Source organism: Chamaea fasciata, unplaced genomic scaffold (assembly GCF_029207755.1).
Source record: "Chamaea fasciata isolate MVZ Bird 193981 ecotype frontalis unplaced genomic scaffold, bChaFas1.0.hap1 SCAF_9, whole genome shotgun sequence".
NCBI lineage: Eukaryota > Metazoa > Chordata > Aves > Passeriformes > Sylviidae > Chamaea > Chamaea fasciata.
The window spans coordinates 6,928,037-6,952,456 of NW_027094094.1; the positions used below are offsets into that span (position 1 = coordinate 6,928,037).

The following is a 24,420-nucleotide window of genomic DNA, read 5'->3' on the forward strand; positions in this document are numbered from 1 at the left end:
TATCAAACTGTAAAGGCAACATTTTTCTTGCTCTCATTTCAATTTTAGACTGAAGATGGTTAATGAATTTCCTAGATTGAATGGAGGTCATCTGGAGTAGCTTTGTGTATTCCATCCTTTAGCGAATTGCTAATATGTATAGACAAAGACCACTCTGCTCATTGGAGAATCTTACCTGCAGTATCTGAGTGGCAGAGCCAAGAATAAGAGATTTACTTCATATTTCTATTGTTTAACTCCAGTGTTTTCTTTCTTGTCAAGTGAACAAATATTAAATTGAATAGGGACAAACCCAATTAACCTTAGTATATGCTTTCCAGTATCACACAGCAGCAATTAAAGGAATGTTTTGGAAGTTATAAATATTTATGATTTTCCATAATACATGCTGGCTGTTAATTAAGTCACTGAAAGCAAACAAAGCTAATATTAACTATTGGTTTTGTGAGCTGGAGATTTATGGAATATAGTATTTGAAGCAAATAGCACTAGAAAGGGGAGTTTTAGAGCAGATGATGAAAGTAACCCAAGGCAGAGGGGGTCCCTGGGGACAGACAGATTTTCTTTACAAGTAATGGGCAGAATTAAAGGGAAGAGAATGAAGTTCATTATTCTGAATGCTTTATCTCCTATTAATGCTAGAGTGTTGAACTTATTAGAATGAATCAGGTGAGATTAAAAGGGAATAACTATAAATTTGCCTTGGAAATTGAAAGGCAGATGCAAATCTTGAATATGTATTTCAATTAAAGCACGTGTCTGAGAAGCTCACCTCCAGCCCAGTGGCTCAGAACAAAGCTAATCCTCTAGAGCTCTGGACATCCTCACTTGGCCCCAAGCTTCCCCAGTGTCACAAAAAAAAGGAAACAAAACTCTGGGATGACACCACTGCCAGCCTGTATTTTCACATATTGCTTATGCTTCTGGTGTTGCAAGACCCTTGTGGCAGCTGGGAGAGGTTTGTGTTCCTCAGCACAGCAACATGGGCGTGCTCTGTTTGTGCAAGGGCTGGTGATGAGGCATGTTCTCTCTGGAAGTTTTTACATCCTTGATATTTTAGGTAGATAAAGATTATTGGCTCTGTTTTGTGCTGGAAATATGCCACCGAAATAAATTTGGGCATGCTATCGACTTCTGCTCCCTAATTACTGGAAACGGAGCCACTTAAAGCAGCCTGGAGACTACTTGAAATTGCAAAGTCCCTGATAATGTGTAATGACAAAAGGAGAATAAAAGAGCTCCAGGTTTTGTAGGGACTCCAGCCAGATAGATTTACTGATAGATCAGTGATAGGTCAGTTGTTTGGTGGCAACTCCCACTCCAGCCAGCTTTGGTTATGGAAGAATAACTCAAATAAATGTTGGGAATGTGCAAAGATTTTTGGTTTTGCTTCTGTCCCAGCAGCCTGTCAAACAACTGTCAGACCCAGGGGCTTCACAAAATACCCTGACTGCATTAAAGTCGCAGCAAAATTACTTTCCAAAGGTGTGGGTTTTTTTTTTTTTTTAAACCTTCTGTATAAGACAGATATTTGAGAATTGGAACCTGTTGAGGAAAAAAAAAACCAACAACAAAAACCAAAGATGAAAGACCAGAAGATCTTGGAAGGCTCGTTCCTGCAAATTTCTGGTTATTTTGCAAGGATTTTATCTATGTATTGTAGTGGATTAGAGTTGCATGAAAAAATCTTAAAAGCCACAGGTTACGATACCATCAAAAGTAGGAAAAGAGACAACTGCACAATCTGAACACTGAGGTCTCTGTCTACCAGTCCTATTTAATTAATTTTAATTATTGTTGTTTTTTAGTTTTGGGCTCACATTTATGGGGGACATTTTGAGCGGCTGTGATTCTGGGAAGAATAGAAACCGCTGTGCTATGCAGTGGAGTATTTTATTTTTGTTATCAGACAATTCTGACAAAAATGGCCCTTGTTTTCTCTTTAGAACACCTGCACATATGCCTTTATGAAAAATATGTTTCCTTCTAAAATTATTTTTCTATCACATATAAAGTACATAAAGAAAAGGTAAGTGGACCAGATAGTTCATATTTTGGATTGCTAATTAGTGCTGTCCCCTTTTCCATAAAAGGCTTAAGAGGTTTGTTTGTGTAGTTGTTTTACCTTGCCCCATTGTTCAAAGAGATAAGAGTTTGACTTTGCCATAAGACAGCAAAGTGACTGTGGCTGAAAGCTTCATAATGGCTTTTTTATCAATTTACCTTTGGCATAATTTTTGTTGTGAACATATGCTTAAGGAGTGTAAAATTAAATTTGTATTGTAATTCTGAAGCACTTATAATTTGCCACAATATTTAAATAATGTAAAAGACAGAATGCAAATCATAATATGTCCTTTAAATCCCTGGAGAAATGAGGCACATCTGCTTTTTAAAAGCACTACCTTTTCACAGGATAGCCAAACATATTGAGTGGTGTGTCTCACTTGACATTTTAAAGATTCAAATTAAATTGTTTTGAAAAGATGGCTTACCTTGTTTTAAAGATATGAAAGAATTGCCTGTCCAGAGCTTTGTTTCATACCAGATTGTCTCATGAAATATCAAACCCTTGCATTATTTGAACTAGCACCATTAATATGAAGTGATAGTATCCAAAGATTTTATACCAGAAAGAATTTTAAATGTTACATACAGAAAGAAACAAGGAGGAAGATTATCTGCCACCAGCAATGCACGGCTTCTGTCAGTGTGGAGTTTTTTTTCACCTTTGTCTTATAAAAATAAATCTCTCTTGTTCTGTCTAAAAATATATTAGCAAAAAAGGGCAGTGTTGATGTCTACTGTACCAAAGAATAAAAATTAACTCAAGAAATAGCATATGACAAGAATGAAAACAGAACAACACAAAGGGAAGAAATGAATGCAATGTTCTAGTTTTAGCTGAAAAAGTTGGGTGAGAAAATGCATTTTTTTAAGTGGTCTAATCAGCTGTACCACATTTGTAGCACCATTCAGCAGCCTAAATGAACTGTCACGTTCTGTCAGAATGCTGTTGAAATCTATAGCTTAAAAATAAACAAAATTAAACTTGTATTTTTGAGAGAACATGATTTATTATTCATAAAAACATCAAGTGAGTTTTTAGAATTGCAAAAGGGGCACAGTCAAGTATGGAGGCAGGAGAGGATGTGCTTTAAAAAACTCGTGAGTCCAAAAGACTTTGTTTCCTTCCTGTGAGGAGTGATGCCTTACATGGCACTGATCACACTCCTGTTCATGCCTTAAAACCCAGTTCCTGCACCTGCTGCACAGGTTTTTGTGATCCTAAAAAAAAAAATTTACATTTATTTTGCTTCAGTTCCTGACTGTAAGAAAGGCAAAATAGTAGAGTCTCCTTAATTTGTGCAACTCTGGGGCAGAGAGCCATGCGTGGTTTATGGAGGATGTTCAAGATGTAATTACCAGTTACAGATATTTCCAAACCATGTAGAAGTACCTGGGGTTTTTTTAATATCTCCAGGGGAGCACAGGAGAGGGGAGCCCCTTCTTGCTCAAGAAGGGCATCTTGCCAAGAAGTTTTCTTAAGGGGTAAAGAAGGATGCATTTCCTGCTCAAGGTGTTTTCTGGTCCCACCCTGCTCGTGGGGAGATGATAAATAAAGGGCACTGAAGAGTGACTCTGAGAAGGCACACACCTGATTTATCAAATATCCTGAGCAAGCTCTTTCAGCAAACTTCACAGGAGGTGACAGGGTTCTGACTTCTTGAAAGTATTGCTGCATGATTTGAAACACCCCTGTTGATCAGCCACGTTCAGCCTTGTGTAACACATCAACACCTTTTGGTGAACCTCACTGGAAGCATTCTGGAATAGCTGGTTGTCAGGATGGGACACAACAGAATTGCCCAATGTGATTGATACACATAATTTCTGCACCCAACGTCACATCAGATGCAAAAATCAGTCGCAGGCCTTAGACAACAGCTGGTAATTAAAAAAATGGAAGAATATTTGTGGGTAGCTTGTGTTGAAACAAAGGAACCTACGCTTATTTTGGCTGATGCTGATACCTCTTAGTGGTCTGGTTTTGCTAACCAGTACAATCAAAATGCTGACAAATTTGGAGGGGCAATGCTAATCCAAATGATGTAGCTCAAGTCTGACTTCAGCATTGTCACAAAGGCAAAGCAGAGGTGGAAAATTCAGTTTCACTGGCAAAGAGAAAATAGTCTCTTATTGAAGGCTGCCAGAAAATTCAAGTTCCTCTGTAGTACAATACAGTTTTGATAAAGAAGGTGCCTGTTTCAGGTACAGAAAAGAGTCCCAGCTGGTAATCTGTAGCATATGTGTTTTCTGTCATCATAACCGTAGTTCACAGGAGCGTAGCTGCCCTGCATGGAGAAAAGGTGACAGCACTAACTTGGAAATTGAGGTTTTAAATGGGGCTGGGTAAATTTCTCAAAGTCTGTTGATGGAGCCTCCTTAATCCTTCGCTGCTGACTGTCTTCTTCCAGCTGGTGAGGGTTTCCACAGTGTTCCAGGCATTCCTGGCCCTCAGCAAAGAGCCAGGGCTTGCCACATGCTGGACTGCACAGTCCCACACCCACAGAACACAGACCTGGGAAGGGGGGGAGAGTTTAAGGAAATATTTGTCAATAAAATGGGACCTTTTCATATCCTAGCCAACATAAGCAACATAAACCCTGTTTTTATTTCTTGTTAGGTCAAAGCATAGATTCCAGTAGACTGAGAACATAGTGTGTGTGGGTTTTTTGTGTTTTGTTGTTGTTGTTGTTGTTTTTTGTTTTGTTTTGTTTTGTTTTTAAAAAAACTTACTAGTTCCTGACTATTTATTAACGTTTAGGATGTGTTTGCCTTTTTGAACAGGCTCCCTTAGCATTTTCATTTTGGGACAGGAGCGGGCTTTTGGAGGGAATTGCTACCTCCATTTTCCCCATTTACCACACTTTGGTTTACATGATGGAGTGGGGTGGACGCATAAACTGCATTAATTTTGGTTGAAACTAAACAAGAGATATGTTCCAATAGTGTATCTAATGTCCTGCAGATGCCAGTGGCTGCCAGGCCCACTGTCTCAGGCTGGAGTCAGCATGAAGTACCCTGCCCAGGCAGGCACAGTGTGGAACTCTGCAGAGCTGCTCCTGCGTGCTGTGCCATGTTCTCATGGAGAGCCGGGCACATGAAGCTGCAACTTAGGAGAAAAACTTCTACCTTTACATCATCAGATTATGTACTTACATATTTCCACTTTCCCCAGATATTATTCTGACTTCTTCAGCTCCCATGCAGCCTCTGTCGACGTGACCTTGATGCTTTTTCCAGAGAAACTCAACTTTTGAAATGTTCCCAGAAATTTCTGTGTCAATGTAGTTCAAGTATGTGTTGCCTGGTTGGAAAGTTCCCCTGCCAAAGGAAAACCACAGAAGTGATGCTTGGTGTTCTACAGAAGTGAGGGGGAAAAGAAAACTTGACCATAGGCAGTAAGGGACATGCTCTGTGGGGTGCCATGAGAGTTGGGGCTTTGAATAGTACTGTTAGAATTTTATGAACTTTTAAAATAGATTTGCTGAAATTCCTGTGCCTTTCAGGATGAAAACACATATCAGTTAGCACAGCCTTTGTCAGTATTGCCATGATTTCTTCTGTACGTTACTTTTGAAAAATAAGATCTATCTTCAAATAAATCCAAGACAAAAAGTTCTCTCAGTGTTTCCGGTTGCTCTCAACCATGAAGGAAATTGAAAATTATAGTTTACATTTGTGCCTTCTGGGGTATCACTATTCACTCTAACAGAACACACATTGCAATTTGACATTAACATTGAAATTATCTGTGGGCTTATGGCTGCAGTGGTGCATTTCTAACCAAAGGCATTCCTGGTACAGACCAGTAATGGGGCTGTGTTCAAACACAGAGGAGGTCGGTTTTGTAATGGTGAAGCTGAGTTGCTGAGCAGCATCTGTTTTTTGAGATTTAAAGTCACATTTACAGGAAAAGTCCAGGCTGAGTGGACAGCAATCCCATATTCCAGCACAGTTCATGGGCAAGCTGCAACTTTCTTATTCACATATTCCCCAGAGGAAGGGATAATTAGATGACTGTACATGGCTGAGCTCTTTGTCTTCTCAGAGATCACCAAACCATGCCTGAGTCCAGCAGCAGCCATAGCGCTCTTGCCCACTTTGCTATGCTAACACCAGCCTCAGAAAACAAAGAAAAATACAGAGCAAGAAGGACCAGTATTGAGTTTCTCAAAGGGTCTGAGGGTGTCCAGAACCTCACAACGGCTTAAAGAAAATGGCTTAAATTAATAGTGAGAAGGCATGGTCGATATGCCTTGAAAAAGCAAAAAGATTTCAAGAAAATCTGAAGAAAATAATACAAAAAAAACCCCAAATAACAAAGCCAAGAACAGTGTAGGGACAAGACCCATACACCTGCTACAACACCTTGAGAATGCACTGGGAAGCCTCATGCTCTCCCTTAAGTAATGGATTATTTAGGTGGGTTTTTTTGCAAACAGCCCAATAGAGAGCAGCTACTATTTTGAGGAACAGGTAAACAGACCTTTCAGTGTTTTTGTCTTGGCACTGAGCCAATTAATGTTAGGAGAGCAAAGAAACTTCCAGTGTTCTTCCTTTAAAAGGTTTTGGGATGAATCTGAAACCCTTCCCTATATGGAGACACCTGCTTGGGTGTGGGGTGCATTCTGACAGACCAGCAAACACATTTTTGCCACAATCTGCAGCACAGAGAACTTCAATCACTTCTCAGCTACTTTTATTACCAGTGTAAATCACAGACCACACAGAGCAAGGTGACTCATGTAAAAATACCTGTGTATACGTTCCATGTGATAACAGTGATAGAGCCGCCTTTTCAACAGCCACATCAAACTTACTTGTCAATGGTGTATTTTTTTCTGAACCCATTAGTTCCAGTCAAGGCTACATCTATATCTCCCTTCATGGTTTCTGTTGCACAGACTTTGACGTGTATCTCTTTTCGCCAGCCTTGGGAAGCAAAATCAAATGGATTACAGTTGTAAGGAGATTTCATTCCTAAGGGTTAAATTTCTTACATGTTTCAGTGTCTCTAAGAGAGAGAAAAGGATGACACAAATGCACTTATAAAAACACCCCACCTGTGATAAATTGCAGTTCTTTTATTAATTTTCCTGTTTCCCAGTCCTGTGTCTGTTTCTACATTAATTACAACTAAAATTGTATTTCTTATTGCTCCCTGCCATTTTTACTTGATGAGCTTGGCAAAAACAAAAATATCCTGAAATGTTCCCAAGTTTATCAACTTTTGCCAATAAAAACAATGCAACATTTTAAAATTTGAAATTAGGCACTTACAGCATAAAAACCTCCCAATTTCAGCTTTATAGAATTTTTAAAGCTGTCATGTAATAACCAAGTCTAACTCAAACATGAGCATCATTTGTTCTGTTTTTACAATTATGCCAGCTTTCCCAAATAATGCTGGTACTGCATGTTCCTAACACCTAAAATTTTTAGATGTTTTATGGAGAGCAACTTACTAACTGCAACAGCTCTGCAGAAGTGTAAGGTCCTTTTTCACACATAATTCCTTGCCATTTTAGAATGCACCACAAAATGAGCACTTACGAGCATATGGAGGGGAGGGCCCTGTGTTTAAATAAACCTTTTGCTGTTCTTTTTCAGTTTTATGTAGAAACTTATCAGCATAATGACCCATCAGTGGGCATCCTTCCTCTGGACATGGAAAGCAGTCTCCCTGGGGAAAAGACAAAAATGTGTGTTATAAGACATCATCTATTTTAATCTCACTTCTCAAATTTTAGGAAATTAGGGTATTTCAGCCTTTTTCCCAAGTTTTTATTTGGTTGGTTAGTTTTTTTTAGGTTCTTGCTTCTCAGTTCAGACCATATCTTCAGTATTTATCATTGTGCTTAAAAAAGAAGTTGAGGTGGTCAGTCAGCTTATTTCATCTTGCTGAAAATCAGAGAGACACAGGTTGGAAATGTGGCCTAATTCCTTGTGGTCCTGCAGAGATCACAAGTAAATACCATAATGAATGTTGTGCCTTGCCACCTGTAAAATCCAGGTAATATATTCATCTTTCATAGGGTCCACTGAAAGGTTTTCTGCTGTTTATAGGATGGATAACCACATTTCCAAGGGGGTCTGGCTGGATATCTCACTCATATGGTAAAGATATTTATGTTTAGGAATACTGAAGGTTGGGCTTTCGATTTGGGATTTGTTCTGTCAGCTTTTTATCTATTCCCATGCAGAGCCTTAATGAGTTTAATCTACCTACATAGATCAGACAATCACATCAAGACCTTGACATCCATTAAAAAAAAGGTTAAAAAAGATAAGCATGAAAGCAGACTAATTGAAGTCAGAAAAAATAGCATTGCTATATTTAGGCAGTTCGGTTTTGATATGTGGGAGGTTCTGTCCAAACTGGTATTTGTGGACCCTTGGCTATTTGTGCATTTGTTGGAAAAAAGGTTAAATGATCATCATCACTTCTCTGTTGTGAAATTGCTTGGGTTTGGGTATGGTCTGAATGAAGGTAGTCTGAATGTAGTTCTGAATGTCCCCTGTGCCCATATCCCATGATCCCAAGTGTAGAAGTTGTCCCAGAAATTATTAACAGAAGGGCAGGGCTGTAGGCCCTCAGATAAATCCAGACCTGGTACTTACCAACACAAACTCTCGGTATGTGTCACACCGATACCCAACAAATCCATTTGGAGTGATGATGCTCTCAGCATAATACCTGAGACTTCTTTTATGTCCACAGCCGAAAGATCTGTAGGCTGGAGGGTAAAAAAACCCCAACCCAACAACAACAAAAACCCAACAGATAAAAAGTGATTAAAGCAATACATTAACATAGAGTCCATGCCAAAGAAACATTTTGAGGTTTCTTTTCCTCAGAAACACTTGCACATATAGTGGTGTCTCAAGTAAAAGAGATAGCAATGATTAAAAGACATTTAAAGTGTGAATTACCTGGTTTTGTAGAAACATAGTGTAGTTATGCCTACATATATTTTTTTCTGTTGGAAAGAGGTAGTTTTTAACAGAGGTGGGGATGCACCAAGGTGGAACAAGAAGCATTTGGGAGTATTCCCCTTTGATATTTCAAAGACTGGAATATTCCATAGCTACAGCTTTTGTAAAGCATACAGTAGTTACAATGAAGTAGTTTTCCTTTTCTTACAGTTATCCCAACATGGCATTCTGTAAAATCACAGTTTCGACTAATTTCTAGAATTAAAGGTAATTTTTGCAATTATTTTAAATTCAGTGGCTTTTGGTGTTTTTAAGAGCTAGAAAATCTGCAGTCATTTGATAGCAATTATGTGGAATCCTCTGAAAAGCAGGATATTTGGCAGTGTGTCCATGATTTTGTCAGAACTCTTTGAAACAAGCACTTTTTTTCCCATCAGACTGAAATTTATAAGCAGCCAGTAGGGAAAGAAGAAAGTGCTATTTGAGGTATATTTACACATCCCTTATAGCAAATGTTGTTTTCCTTGATTCCGAGGTCTCTCCTTTATCAAAGCACAATGTACTAAAGTTAGGTTGTTTGTATAAAAATGGGCTCTGTTCTGCTTCAGCCCGTGGTGGGGGCTCACCAAACCACAGGGAGAGGTCTGGGAGGCACTGAAGTAGTTGCAAGCTAACACAATTTTTAGTGAAATCAAAATTTCCCCTAATGGCAATATCTCTGCATCTTAAAGATAGACCAGTTGGTGTTGACCAGTTGACACATTGTTCCTTGCGTAAGGAAAGAAAAGAAACACCACGCTAAAATCTCTCTGAAAAGTACTTGTTGTCTGTTTTTCTCGAAAATAATCTGCATCATCAAAGCTTCCTGAGTATGTTTTCTTTGTAGCTCCTTCTTTAACTCAGAAGGGTTTGTGCTTTTAAACCCTCAGCTCTTACAGCTGGCTCAATTTATGTTAGTGGCAAATTCACTTAACACCTATAGCCTTTCTGCTGCATCAAAAACTGTAGGGAAAAAGTCACTGAATATTATTTCTAAAGCACTTCATGCATAAAAACACTACCTAAATGTAAACATTAGCAAACAAAAGAAAGGTTACCAAACAAAGTAAGGCTTAACCAAGAGGAGGGAGTTAAGGCTGTCTCTATTTTTAGGAGCTGCATAAACAACCAACTCCATCTGCTCGTGTTCAGTAGAGCTGAGTTTCTCCTTCATGACAAAACATTGCAAAGAGCCTTGTGAAATGTCTCTGGAAAATATTTAATTTCTTGATTTAAATGCGGACATTTTTATGCATTCCAGTGGGAAAGTGTTTTTGTTCCAAGTGACTTTGAGCACAGCCAGCTTTCAGTTCTCTTTGTTACTAAGTTCTTGACCAGTTCCAAGGGAGAGCATTTTTGAAAGCAAATTATTTAACTAGTGGTAGGGATTTCAAAACATTTAGCTGTGAATAACAGATTTTCTCATTTCTGTAGGTTAGGATCAGAAGACAGGATTTTGTGGATCTATTGTACTGGATCCCAGGATAATTCTGATTAGCTACCCAGCTTTCTTGGAAGAATTACTAATGGAGCAGTCATTTTATCATCTTTTATATTTCTAACCTTGAGCTGTTCCCTTTGAAGAGACTAAAGCTTGATGGCATGGCCAAATCCCAGTAATATTGGGAGTGATATCTTCCTAGGGAGAAGGAGAGCTCAGATTTTAAAATACTCATTTTTGGATTATCCATGAGTGAAATTTTACCAGTCCTTCATGTGAGGAATTCCCACTGAGGTCAACCTGTCAGCAAAGTGGGAGGCTCTTAGAAAGCTTGTAACGCACAATTCTGCATGCCTTAACTGAAGTTTTCATTTAGAATTTGCCTTGGTTAGTACAAAAGAATATTGGAGGGTATTTCAGAGGCAGTTTTAAATGTTCCATTTCTGAGCATTGTCTCCCTTTTCCAAATCTGAGCTATATAAAGGTCTTACGTTTGTTTCTAACTGTAACTTATAATGAGGTATTACTTCTTTAAATATATATTTACCTCTCATCAGGTCATTGATATCCCGGGTTGCAGGAGGTACACGAAGCTGGTTGCATCCTGGCATCTTCTTCCCACCATTTGGGTAAAAATCCAGGTGGCCACAAGTCTGAAGAATCCCTGGAGCTGAAATGCACAATGGATCCTGGCAGATCACTCTCAGGTGTTCTGTAAGCCAACCTGTGTGCCAATGGCACACTTTAAATGAAAACTTACCAAAGTCAAAGAAAAGATGACCAGCGTGAGTATGAATTACATCAACAAATGTTGCATCTGAAGGATCCAGCCTAACCATTGCGGGAGTGTACTGGAACAGGGGCCCAGCTGGATCCAAACCTAAATGAATGGAGATACATCTGACTGAGTAAATAGTTGAGTAAATGAGATGGGTATCATCACATACAGGTTATATATGCTATATGTGTGATTACACTTCTGTCTCTACTCCGCATATAAAAATCCATTTTGTGGTCCACAGCTTGGAAAAGCAGGCAGGGTATTAATAGAAAGCTGACTGAAGGCATTGCAGCACAATAAAATGCTGATGGCTGCTTGGCTGTCTTTTGGGAACCATGATAGTCGTTTGGTTTGTTGGGGTTTTTTTGTCATTTTATTGAAAAATATGAAATCTTCAAATGTTACACTGAGCATGTAGATTTATTTGCAAATTTTTCTTTGGCAAAAAGTCTATTTTTATTTCCAGAATATCTTGGTTGAAAATGGTATCCCATCACTTCAGTGTCAGTGAGGTCTCTTTGGAGATAAAGAAACACAGCTCTGATCCTGTTTTCCTTGAATTGCTTTGTGACTGCTCATTGTGTGCATGGCTTAGACAAAGCAATGTCTACGCAGAGAAAATCAGAAAACGGTGAGTTTTTAAAAGAAAGAGATGTGTGACTGTGTCACGACTTGTGTGCCACCATGCTGGCTGGACACAAATAACACATAAATTTGTTATTTATGACAAACCAGCACATTGCATTCTGTGTTGTATGTTTGTGAAAGCAGCAGTGATTCTTCAGTTCTCTTAAGTTGCGTGGAAATATAAAGTTTTATCAGCTGAAATAGCTGCAGTACCTGTTATTCTTCCTATGCCAGGTTTCCTCCTCCCTGCCTCCCCTGCAACGTGTGCTCCAAGGCTATGGCCGATGAAATGGATGTTGGCAGGAGAGTAGTCATACTCTTTCTGTGAAGGTTTGTGGAAAGGAAAAAAACCCAGTGTGGGTATACAAGCCAGTGACACTGCAGCATGTCCCCATGCAGTGCCAGGACATGGCCAGATCACTGGGAAATGGAGACGAGTGTCCTGAGGGAAAGTTACAGTTCTGGGTGATGGGATCTCAACCTAAAGAGAAGCAATTCTCCATTCATCCCTACCCCTCTTTATTTTTAGGGTGTTCATGGCTATTTACCATCTTATCCCAATACACTAAATCTAGGGCATTTAACTTTTCATTTCAGATTTTCAAACCTTTTGAACTGCTGAAAAGTCGTTAGTTAGTTTCTCAAAACCAATTACGACACTAAAGCAGGGATTTTCATTTGTGCGGGATTAGAGCCCTTTGGACCTGCTTTACTGGGTACTCTTTGCTTTTCCTGGCTCTATTGAATCAGACCTAAAGCTGCCACTCTGAGCACGGCCTTTACCATGTGGACTGTGCACATTCCAGGGATGTTTCCTTTACCTCGAGGAAGTTCACCAGGTACTCCAGCTCGGCCCCCACAACGCGGACGTTGTTGACAGCGTCCGTGTACAGACCACTGGAGCCACCCCTCCAGTCTGTCAAAATGCAGTTCACGTCTTCAGAGTAGAACATGAACTGGTGGAGAACAGGAAAACAGCAGAGAAGAAGGAAACAGGCATCAATTACAATTGTAGCAGGGCGTGAACTATATTTTGTTTTGTTTGTGTGACTGGTGATGTATCTTTAGTAATTCCTCCTGCTGCTGAAGATCAACACAAGGAGGCAGAGTGGAGCCAGTGATTAGAGGGCACTCAGAAGCTTCCTTCAGCACTTTTCTCCATTCCAGATGCCTTGGTTGGCTCTAAGCAACCAACTTTTCTTAGTAACAGTACCCCTGTTACCAAAATAGGTCCAAGCTTTATTCTTCAAATTTTTTATGCTTGGATCATCTAAAAGGATTCTTATATATGTGCTTGAATTGTTCAGCCCTGAAGCTCATACATTATAACCAAAATATTCTATTTAGACACTTCTGCCGACAGAACTTTCTGATTCTGATTTTTATTCTGAAACAATTTCATTTTTCAAATGTGCCAGAGTAGAAAGAAACCAGTCTGCTGAACAAAGCCTTTTGGTTTTATTAGATCAAATGTGTCAGTCAAACTGACACGTTTATTGTGACCTTTTGCTGAGGTGAGAAATCTCACTCTTTTTTCTCCCTTTATTATTGGCAAGGAATTGAAAAATCAATTTATTATAGCTTTCCCTGTGGAGGTAAATGCAGCAAAAGGGCATTCAGCAGAAGGCTGAAGTGCACTGTGCTCATAGCCAGGAACAAGACAGTGGCCATGTGGAACTGGGCTTCATTCTGACTTTTGTGTTCCTTATATATCCCCTGAACTAACAAGAGAGCAGAACTGTAAATTTTACATGGGAATTTTAAGCCAGATGTGAATATTTAAACTCTCAAATACAAGCCAAATGACTGTCAAGAAATAGTTGTACCTACCCTGCATATGCTTGTTATCCAGGGAAGATCTGCTCCAGCAAGGTGGCCGTGTATAATGAAACGAGTTTTTCTGTGTGCTCGGAAATTCGAAGCTTTTATAGTTGAAGGATTTGTAGCTGAAATTTTCTGTGCCAAAAAAGTCAAACAACCAACAAAGACAACAAGGATGTGACTGTTCCACTGTACATTTTAATTAAGGCCAGAGTACCCCAATGGTTAAGGCATAGTTCTAGACCTGGAAGAGATGGGTCTTATTTCTCATTCCTAAACTGCCTTTTGAAGGGAAATCAATTAATCACTTCAACAAATGCTTCACTTCCTCTGGTTAATTGAACTAAAGATACTGGCATCTTCTGCACAATGCTTTGTGATATACTGGTACAACATGCCATGGAAGTGCAAGATTTTATCAAACGTGGACATAGAAATGCAAAGATAGCATCTTCTGAAAGGTATTATGTGGTTGACTTTGAAACGATACCTTTTTTTCTTTCTTTTTTCGTTTGAAGATAAGACCTTCATTGCTTAATTTATATTTTATGGGAAAGCTCACCAGGCTTACAAATTTGGAGGCTGTAGGAATTTTGGTGTGTATTGTGAAAGAAGACATTATTTTCTTTTAAAGAAATTCTGAGACCTAGCTCTTACATATTTTTTGTTACAGTTTTGTTGACTTAAAAGGGAGATGTCATGCACTAATTAGCAGACATCTCACCTTCAGTGAAAGACTGATTTGTTAAAACATCATAGGCCCTCTCAGCTAGAGGAGCTGGACTTGTTCTGAAGTGACTTAATAAACGCCTCTGCTGATTGCGACTGCCATTTATACAAAACCCCTTAATTCTGGAGCCTTTTACCTGTAACAACTTGTGTTAGAGGGCTGTGATTAATGTGTTGTAAACATACCTGGCTCCTCAGAGAGCTGAAATGAGGAAAAAGGAAAAAAGATGGAAGAAAATTATCATGTGTCTAACATAGAATTGGAGGTTCTCCCAGGAGTCTTATGAGCAAAAATATGTAAGAAAAGAAATTGTCCTGACAATTGTATTGTACACTGTCAGTATTTAAAAACAAAGCCTCTCCTTACTTGGTATTTCACCCTGTTATCTCTGGTGTAAAGAAGGAAATTTGTGTTCACAGCATCTGGAGAGCTGGGCAAGCCTGCCAGTTGTCTCCCCGGGATCCCAGCCCATGGGGGGCTGTCCGAAAAGCATCCAAGCCTTTCGTAGCAAACTTCCCTTCCTGGGGTGCACAAAGAAAAAGATATTAATGTTCTGGAAATGTCACAGGTTCTGTACACGAAGCTGGCAGGAGATGGTTGACACCAGGACAGAAAAAGAAGCCTGATTTGGATTAGGATGGCACTTCTGAGCATTTGTCATTAAGGGTATCAGTGGTGCTCGGGTGATTGTAGCAAGGACTTCAACCTCAGGAATGCTTCCTGCTGCAAACAGAGCCTGGAGCTCAGCCTGGTGTACTCAGGATGTGTTTGGTCCAACATATTGTTAACACAGTCCTTGGAAAAAGACAATGAAATCTTGATCCAGGGAAGAAACCAGCTTTTACAGTTCAGCACTTAGTCCTTTAAATTAGTCCCAAGATCCAGGGATTATCTAAATTGGTAATTCTTGTGCAACAGTTCATGAAGGAGCAAAAAGAAACCAAAACATTAAAATAGATCTGGTTGCTCCACAATGGACATTACACATCTCCCTTATTTTTTTATCACCATAAGATTTTATTGGAAGCAATAAAGTGGAATTTGGGTGGAAGCTTAGAGCAAAGCACAGCCTCAGGAAGTGTGGACTGTGCCTGAAGGACTGGTTCCACAATTTCTATTGTGCCTACAGTGATGGTGCCAGTGTGACACACGGGTGTTGCCATTAATTGTCATCCTTCCACACTGTTATAGCACAACAGTTGTGAAATCCCAAGTAATTTTTACTGCTATTAAAAAGTCTAGTCTTTCCTGTCATTAAAGAGGTACTTTGGACCAAGACTATTTTCTTGTTCTCTGCATAGCACTGTGAAGAGTCGGTGCCCAGGCTCTCTTCCAGGGTTGCAGCTACCATGAGTGAGTTGAAGGTGGGTAGAGGGAAAACATTCTGGAAGAATTTCAGTATCAATTTGGATGTAAAAATATCTTTCTGATTCCCATTCCGTTTACTACCTGCAAAAACCTCTACAGAATTAAGTAGCAATGAGTTAAATGCAGGAAAGACACAACATGACTCAGTGGTCCTAATGAAGAACTATGTTAAACCATTCCCATGAACACGCTTTTTCTAGAATATAGATATCCTGGTGTAAGCTGCACATCATTTTTACTCTTTGTAGACTTTATTCATTATTTGTCTCACCTCTGGCTGCATTGAGAAGAAAAAGAGTAGTGATCCATACTGCAAGCATCTGAAGTGAATAAGAACACAATTCAAACATAGTTGAAATTAGAATCTGGAATTCACCTCAGGGTTCCCTTAACCCATTAAAACCCCTCAGAACTCAGAACTTCAGTCACTTACTGATTTATATTCAAAAAAAACCCCAACTCTCCCTCAAAAATAGTAAGGTTTTGAGAAGATAGCTTTGGGATTATTTCTGTTTGCCATGGAGATTTTGCATAATCAGGGTATCCTTTAGGAATCCTCAAAGATCATCTTCTTGTCCTTGACAAATAGAAACTTTTTTTCTCTGTAGAGCTGCAGTTTATGGGCATGCAATTTAAATTCTTACAGGATTTGCAACAACATATTACAGACTGAAGTTTGTCCTGGGACTTCATAGAAAAGTTACTTATAGAACTGCCGTCAATGATAGCATTTTAAAGAAACCCCAAGATCAAACTCATTTTGTGCTTATAAATCATACAGATGGTCTTGAGAACTCATTTTGATTATTGCTTATCAGCCATGCATGCTCATCAGCCCTCATCTGCCTGATCACTTAATCACCAGCTGATAGGTAAGCGTAGGGGTAAATGGAACCCATCATTTACTCCAAGGTGAAACAGGGAAAGTCTTTTAAGTGCTGTCTCACTACTACCACGAGCAACTTATCTTCAAAGGAAAATAGATAATTCTTTTAAAAATCTAATGTCATGCCCAGATCATCCAAACAGTGCTGCACAGGCAGAGCCCTGCGTTCCCTTCCTGATCAGTCCTCCCAGTCCCCTGAAGTCCATAATGCACTGTTAGGGGCAAAGAGTTCACCCCTGTGAAACCAAGTGCAGGTTCAAGCACGTCCTGCTTCCATCTCCTCTCCTCCAGCCCCTCACCAAATACCCTCCCCCTCATCATCATGATCCTTATTTCAGTTCCTTAGATGTTCTTGGCTCCAGTGCAACCCATTTTACCTCGGCGAGGCTCAGAGCGAGTTCTCGGGGTCAGCGTCTCAGCTGCTTGTGGCAAACCTTGCAGAAGCTCTTTGAGGAGCCTGGAGAGGAGCAGGACAGCTCTGTGCCTGCCCTCCAAGGGCACGTGGCAGAGGGATGCTCACCATCTGCCACTGCACAGTGCTTGGATTCCCAGCTCCATCTGGAGTTGCGTTGGGTAATGCCAAAAGAGATCTCCTTCTGTCAGCCTTCATCCGAGATAACACCAACCAGGTCTGACCAGTTGCTGCATGACTCCACCCACTTAATGCAAAGTCTCAAACAGCCTGTTGTTGTCCTCCATTGGTTATTATTTTTCAAGCTAAAAGTTGCTGGGAAGTGTGATGTAAACACTGAACAAACACAGGGCCTTTCAGGATCAGCAGGTGGGATGCTGAAATGAGATTGTGATTTAACATCCCGCCGATGGCAGTGGCAGAGCCCCCATCCTTTGCATTCCACTCCACAGTTTTAATACCAAAACTGTCCTTCCTGGAACTGATCCCTGCCTTAAATAACTTACAGTCTTAGGCAAAACTTTCAAATTCGTGTTTGATATCTAAGTCTACTCCTGCAACGTGAAGACACAAACAAGGTGTTTTGGGATGAGCTAGCATCTGTTTGCAAGGTTCACACTGTCACTTGAGAAAATGCAGAAAGAAGTATGAAAAACTATTTAAAAATTAAATGGCTTAGTCTGTCACTTGTTATTTGTTCCTCTTGTAGATCTCTTAACTCTAATTTTGCTACCAGATGAATTACCTGACTTTTCTTTGAAAAGGTGACAGAAATACCTTTAAAGAGAGGAGAATAGTTCCTGGGGCAGATTGTCACCACATTCAATCACCATGAATCTTCATAATTAAACTGTATTAATTGCAGTAATTTTATTTTTTAGTGTTTTGATAATGATGTCATTTCACATAGTACTATATTGTTGTTTTGCTATTATGTTCACGTTTCTGCTCAGACTTTCCTAGAAATCTTTGTTCCTGTAGGTGTATGTGGGGCTTCTCCAACCTAAATGACTCTGTAATTCTGTGTAGACACAAATGAGAAACTTGCATCTCCACATTTTAATGTTAAATCCTTTAAGTATAAGGGTGACTATTGACACCTCCTAAGACAAGGGTGTACGGGAAGGGGAGACTCCCTTTTTGGTATAATCCTTTCTGCTGGCTGATGAGTTATTCTATATCTAGCACACACAAATATGAACTGGGTTAAAGTGATTCTTACAAATGCTAGGTACAAAAGCATTTTCAAGGTTTTCCATTTTTTTTTTTTTTTACAAAGCTAGCCTTGATTTCTTCAACTGTATATTGTAGAAGCAAATATAGGTTCCAACTCTGTGTCCCTAACAGAAAATTGAGAATCAAGGTTAGTATGAAGTTCAGGGAGTTCCTATTCATCTCTTCAAGACTAAGTCCAGTAAAGTGTTGAACTAGTCACATTAAAATTGAGTTATCCTCTACTCACATAATTAAAGTCTGTTGGGTTGCAAATTGATCAGTTAACCAGTGACCCACAGAAGTTAAGTAAACAAAAATGAAGAAATGTTTAAAAGACACACACACACACACACAAAAATCTGCTTCCAAGTTATCTTAGGTCATCCTGGACAAAACTGGGTCCAGTGATAGTTAATATAACTCAGAATAATAATGTGTGATACACAGATCTCTGATAAAGCATCACATTTGAAAGTACTTAATGCTTGCTTTTTATATAATTTAGAATTCATAGACAAAGAAAGGTTGATTTATTAGAATTTAAGTGCCCCACAGAAAATTAGTATCTAATCTTACCTTCTGATTTAATTCTATTATATATAAAATATTACCATCATCAAATATAAAACCCTTATTTCATTTTATCCTCGCCACTTCTTCACACTTCAGAAGGAAAGTGTACTGTACAAACAGGTCACTCAAACTTTTAAATTAATCTAGTTGATTGAATAAATTATTCTTGTAAAATTTGAATTCATACATTTTACCTATGCAGCGTATTTTGGTGCCTGTGTTCTCAGGGGAGCTCAAGAAATGTGAATGACCCATTACATTAAAAAGCGTTTCTCAAACCTGGTATTATAGTCCCAAACCACACCTGAACCCTGTGCTGCAACATGGACTCAACTGCAATCTGGTGGTGCAGATTTCAGATCACTCACGAGATTCAGTGACTTTGCCAAGTTAAAATTAAAACAACAAAATACTAAAGGGTTTTTGATTTAAGGTAAGATGAGGACATTGCTGTCTCATATCCTAGGTATAAACGTCTGCTATGCAATTTTTACAGATCAATTCCAGCCAATACTGAGCAAATGAAGTTTAACTTACCCAGGCTTTTCTCAGAACACGTGAAGTGATTATTTAGTGACGTTCCTGCTGCCTTTCAGCAGCCAGGGAGACACCACAGCTCTCCTCCAGTGTTCACGACAAGGTTACTGGGAGAGCAAGGTATCCTCACATTTGTAACAAATTACTCAGAGGATTTACTCCAGCTGACAGGCATGAAATGGGTTTTCTATGCTAGTTTACTAATACCAGGAAAGCTCACAGCTCAGCAGCATTGTCAGACGTCAGCACTTCTGTGTTGGCTTCTAGAAATCTTTGCACTTTAATGGGGTTAACTGCTTCAGGATTATATGGGACCTGGGTAGGAAGCAGCGAGCAACAAAATGCTGCCTCTCCATCCCTTAGGGATGCCTGAGAATTTCTCATCCATGAGCTTGTCTAAGCTGTCCCTGAACTCATGCACAGCTCCAGCATCCCGTATCAAACACTTTGTTATTGTACAACTGTGAGGAGAATCATTCCTTTCCTTTCTCTTCAGGTATGCAGTGCCAGCTTCATTCATGCCCCCTATAACTAGGGTGGAAGGAAATGAACAAGGCATTTTGTGTTTGCCTTCTCCATGATCCTCTTCTTTTTATAGATGACATTCATACCTTCACCTCTGTTCTTGGCTGCCTTCTGTTTTTCTCTTATATGCCAACATGGAAAAATGATTGCTTATTCCATCAGGCAGGAAAATTAACATTAATTGCTTATTCCATTAGTATTTTGCTCTCCATTACCAAAACCAGCAAGGAAAATCCCTTCTGTCCTGAAGTTTTATCAATGAATGTGTTTTCGTGAGGGATGAAGTGGCCAAATGTGGAAGAAGGTTCTTTCTGCAGCTAAAACACAGTTTTGTGCACTCTCTTCTAAACTCTCTCGTCTTTAGCAGCATCTGTAAACATCTTACATGAAGAGGTACGGTGCATATAATATCCTACAATTAAAAAATGGCCTAATGGATATAATTCAGACAAGTTATTGTTCTGGGTTGTTTATTATATATTTTTTTCCCCTTTCTCCTAATTTAATTGCACCACTGTCAAGTCTTGATCTAGAGAATAAATTTTCTGGGCAGGGACCTGCCTGTCTATGCACATTGCAGGGTGTATAATTCAGTTTTGGGTGTATGAATAATGTGTGAATATTATAGATAGTAACAGTAACAGTAATGTAAAGATCACCTTTCCCAACATATCAGTTGTAACAGATTTGAATAAAAAAATCTTAAATACCGGCAAGTATTTTTTTATTAATCCCAGTCTGCTTGGCTGCTGAAAAAGATATTGTTATTTATATCTGAAGGGATTGTTATTCTTTCTATCTGCTGTGCCTTTATTATGATCCAGCTCCTAATACTTTTATTGATGCCAATCCCAATGGGATGACTCATAGAATACAATACTTCTTAGCTAAAGAAAGAGTACCAAATGTTAAGTTCCATTTACTTTGTATTTTAATGCCATCTAAACCAACAGTTGTTGCGTGACTTATGTGTAACTTTCATGTAAGCCCAAGTCTTTTTCTGATTTACATGGGGTGAGATCTGAAGTTTGTATCTTAATAAAGAAAATATATTTATTCCTGCAGTTATGCCTTAGTTTTCATCAAAGAGAATTCCAGGTGAAATAGCTGGTCATCATTTTATATGATAAAACACTCTGGTAGTCATTGCATATTCTGAGGACAATATTGAATTAAAAATTACAAAACAGGGACCTAAGGAATGTGATATAAACAGAAAATTTTATATCTCCTGCAGCAAGGTATTTTAAGGCTTATGTGCATTGCATTTAAGGGAACTATGTGCATTGATCAAATTTTTTGGGATGTAAATTAGTAAATTACAGTGCAAAAAATGAAAATAAGAAATTATATTAATTTATACAGGTTGTTAGTCACAATTAAATGGAAACACGTAACAAAACCCCCAGATGGTTCCATATCAGACCCTGGATGTGATATGGGACCTGGTGTTGGTGGGTTTAATTGTCATTTTGCAGGTGCTGGCTCTGTTCCATCACATTCCCTTTGACTTCAGTCTAACACAGCCAGTTTCCATCAGGGCACTGTTATGTTTGTGCCACTGTAAATATGTTCTTAACTACTTGTGGTGTGGCGACACCTGGAATGCTTTCATAAACTTTCTGTTGTTTTGCGGTATCCTCTCCACGTGTGACCACAGGTTTGTGTTTGCGCCTCATTCGTGTTGTGTTCAGCAAGGAGGTTTCAGTTTGGAGCTGTGATTTAGAGATTTCTTCCTCAGAACTCCTCCTGGAAATGCTGACAGAAGGAGAAGCAGCACATGGATGGTTCCCAAAGTCTGCTTGGTGCCTCTCACTGGCTTTGCCACTCCCTGAACAAAAGGATGGCTTGCACAGGGAATACTCTTTTATCATACTTGCTGATAAGAGCAACAAGGCTGACTGTAAACAGGAGGGCTTCTTTATTTTGCCTTAGAGTACTGTGGTTTCTTCAGGCAACGTGGGTATTTGGTGTACTTGGAGAATGCTATTAGAATTTTAAGCATTTGTTGCTCACTACTGGAATTAAATCCAGTAGGTTGGTTTCAATGACACTACCTTCACTGTCTGCTATTTTTGGAAGATCTTGCAAAACTCCTTTGAGAGAGGCCGGCTAATACAGGGTAGACTGATGACAGGTATCTAGTTTATAGCATCTTTCTGCAAATAAAGTAATGAAAAAGCTAGAGGACGACATCCACTTTTTTTTTTTTTTCTGCAGGCCAGTCAAATCAGTATCACATTCAAAACGACTTCAGAAAAATTGACCATCATCATTTTGATTTTAAGTCTTTTACCTTTGACATTAAAAAAACATAGCTTTAAAAAAAAATTGAAGAAAACAATCATGAGGAACAGGAAAATCTTTTTAAAGGGCTTCCCTAAATGAGAGTTATGAGGCAGGGCTGCAAAGCATGAAGTCATTTAAGCCTAAGGAATGTGGGAGTGAGATGTGGCAACCAGCACAGCACTCAACATTACCACACCAATTAGACTTAATAAGTTTAACTGGAGTGTTTCACAATGTAAGTCCAACCCAGCCTCTTTTTAAGTGATCTGAAGTGATTGTCATTGTTTTCACCAAGCAAGGGTACAAGCCTGTGCTGCAGTATTCATTTCAGGGTTATGTAGCTCTATCGAGGTGTATATAGCTGAATCTGAGTGCATGCAGATGTCTGAAAAAGCTGTCAGATTTCTGTGGTATTTCAGTGATCTGTAACTGGACAGCCACCAAATGCTAAGGGTGAACAACTGGAGAGTGAAAAGCTTTAGGGTTGGTTTCTGTGTGGATTTCCTGCTTCTGAAAACCAGTTGGGTGGTTTGTGAACACGTCACTTGTAGGTGATTGCAGCATGCAGGCCTTGATTTTTCAAGGAACTGTGCCTGTTTTGGGATTATTCAACACTTATATCTTATGAAAAGAAATGGCTATTTCATCATCCTCCTAGTGCATTATACCAACAATGTGATGTGCTATGGAGTTGCTAACCATGAAGTGATTTTAGCAATGCTGGTATGTGCAAAGGAGGAAGTACTGATTATTCTGGGAATTTGCCATACTAGTTATGCACAATGTATGTAAGTGTTTTAAGGAACTATCATCTGCTTTCTGTTACTACCAGCTAGACTCCAGTTTAATTTTGTTGAGATTAATGAAAAACACCTAATGATCAAAGCTAGAATTATTGACATTTACCAGAGGTGAGAGTCAAATGACACCTGGGCTATCAAATGGCAAGGGGAGCCTTGAACACAGATTTGGGATGAGAACATGCTGTTAGCCAGGTGTTGGGAGCCAGGGGTTGCCAAAATCCTGGAGACTAGTGGTTATACGAAAAGCAGTCAGAGCCTGCATCAGAGATAATAAAAAGTAAGGGGTCTGCAGACAGCTTGCTCCACTGCCTCCAGGTCTGAGCCTGGACATCAGAGCCTGACCTAAGCAGATGCAGTATTTAGACAAGAAATCAAAGTCCATCCTCATCGCTGGCTGTTTCATGGGTTCTGAGAAAACCAGCTCTTTTTTTTTCTCTGAAAGACTTCCTGCCAGCCTTGAAAACACACATCAAAGGGATTGTTCTTCATGTACCTGACATCTCTTCTTTAAGTAATAATACTCTATATGCTTTAAAACAGAAAATTTACCAGGTGGTGTAAGCCAATGCTTTTTCTTTATTTAATTTGCAATTTATAACACAGAATAAAGCCATATGGAAAATAAAGGCCTTTACAGTTTTTTAGTATAACACTCCTTTTAAAATAACTCGAAGTGCATTCACTGTCATGAAATCTTAAATACAGTAAAAATGTTACTTCAGGGTTCCTTTGTTTTGCCTTTAGAAATTTTCTCTGCTTTTCTCTGTTTACCCCAGAAAGATTTCCTATGGAAGCTTTTCTCTTATCCTGCAGCAATACTCTACAGACAGCATAAATTTAAAAATATAAATTATTACTTCTTATGCACTGTGTACATGGGTGCCTTTTAACTTGCTTGTTGCACTCTGTATGATACACGAGTAAGATATTTACTGGGCATGCTTTTTAATGCCATTGAAATTAAGTAATTCAAGTGATAGAGGAGAATCCTCTATTGCACAATCCTCCTCTGCCTTGTGAAATGCTGATTACAGGGAGCTCTGGGTCTCAAATCAAAGCAATTACAGCCCTCTACTTCTGCAGGGAGCGCTTGCAAGATTGTCATTCACAAAGGCCAAAAAGTCATGGCATGTTTGGTATCCCATTATAAGATAAACTTGTTTCTTCCATTAATGATTCATTCTCCCTACCCTATTCATAAAGAAAAGGTACAGCAATGAACAACTTCAGGACAGTGAGCAGCAGGGGAGTGGCTATCTCAGTTACTGAACTGGGAGAAAGAACAAGCCCTGAGTTCTGCCTTTCTGTGCCATAAATGTTCATATGTCTCCAATTCATGCAATACATTAATCTAGAGAACTGATAAGGAA

The 24,420-nt window shown here is 39.2% G+C and overlaps 1 protein-coding gene across 2 annotated transcripts; it reads right to left on the minus strand.

Moving 5' to 3' along the window:
* Positions 1-4,422: 4,422 nt before the first annotated feature.
* LOC136293631 (pancreatic lipase-related protein 2-like) lies at positions 4,423-19,522 on the minus strand. 2 transcript variants are annotated; one of them, XM_066190562.1, is made up of 14 exons: positions 19,434-19,522; positions 17,074-17,153; positions 16,082-16,130; positions 14,809-14,963; positions 13,722-13,847; positions 12,713-12,847; positions 12,105-12,213; positions 11,244-11,363; positions 11,031-11,153; positions 8,689-8,804; positions 7,621-7,750; positions 6,888-6,999; positions 5,224-5,388; positions 4,423-4,582 (listed from the first exon to the last, which is right to left on the minus strand). In XM_066190562.1, the coding sequence occupies exons 3-14, from the start codon at positions 16,128-16,130 to the stop codon at positions 4,519-4,521; spliced, it is 1,404 nt and encodes a 467-aa protein (XP_066046659.1). In that variant the 5' UTR covers positions 17,074-17,153; positions 19,434-19,522; the 3' UTR covers positions 4,423-4,518. The 2 variants fall into 2 exon arrangements, with proteins under 2 accessions (XP_066046659.1, XP_066046660.1); XM_066190563.1 differs by lacking the exon at positions 17,074-17,153.
* Between the last annotated feature and the right edge of the window lie 4,898 nt (positions 19,523-24,420).

What these genes read in the sequence shown, in the direction of transcription:
- LOC136293631 (XM_066190563.1), bottom strand. Translation starts at nt 16,130, where the DNA reads ATGCTTGCAGTATGGATCACTACTCTTTTTCTTCTCAATGCAGCCAGA. An exon ending in TATCAATGACCTGATGAGAG is followed by an intron (nt 8,805 to 11,030) that starts GTAAATATATAT and finishes TTTACCCTCCAG; the next exon opens with CCTACAGATCTTTCGGCTGT. An exon ending in CATACCGAGAGTTTGTGTTG is followed by an intron (nt 7,751 to 8,688) that starts GTAAGTACCAGG and finishes TCTTTTCCCCAG; the next exon opens with GGAGACTGCTTTCCATGTCC.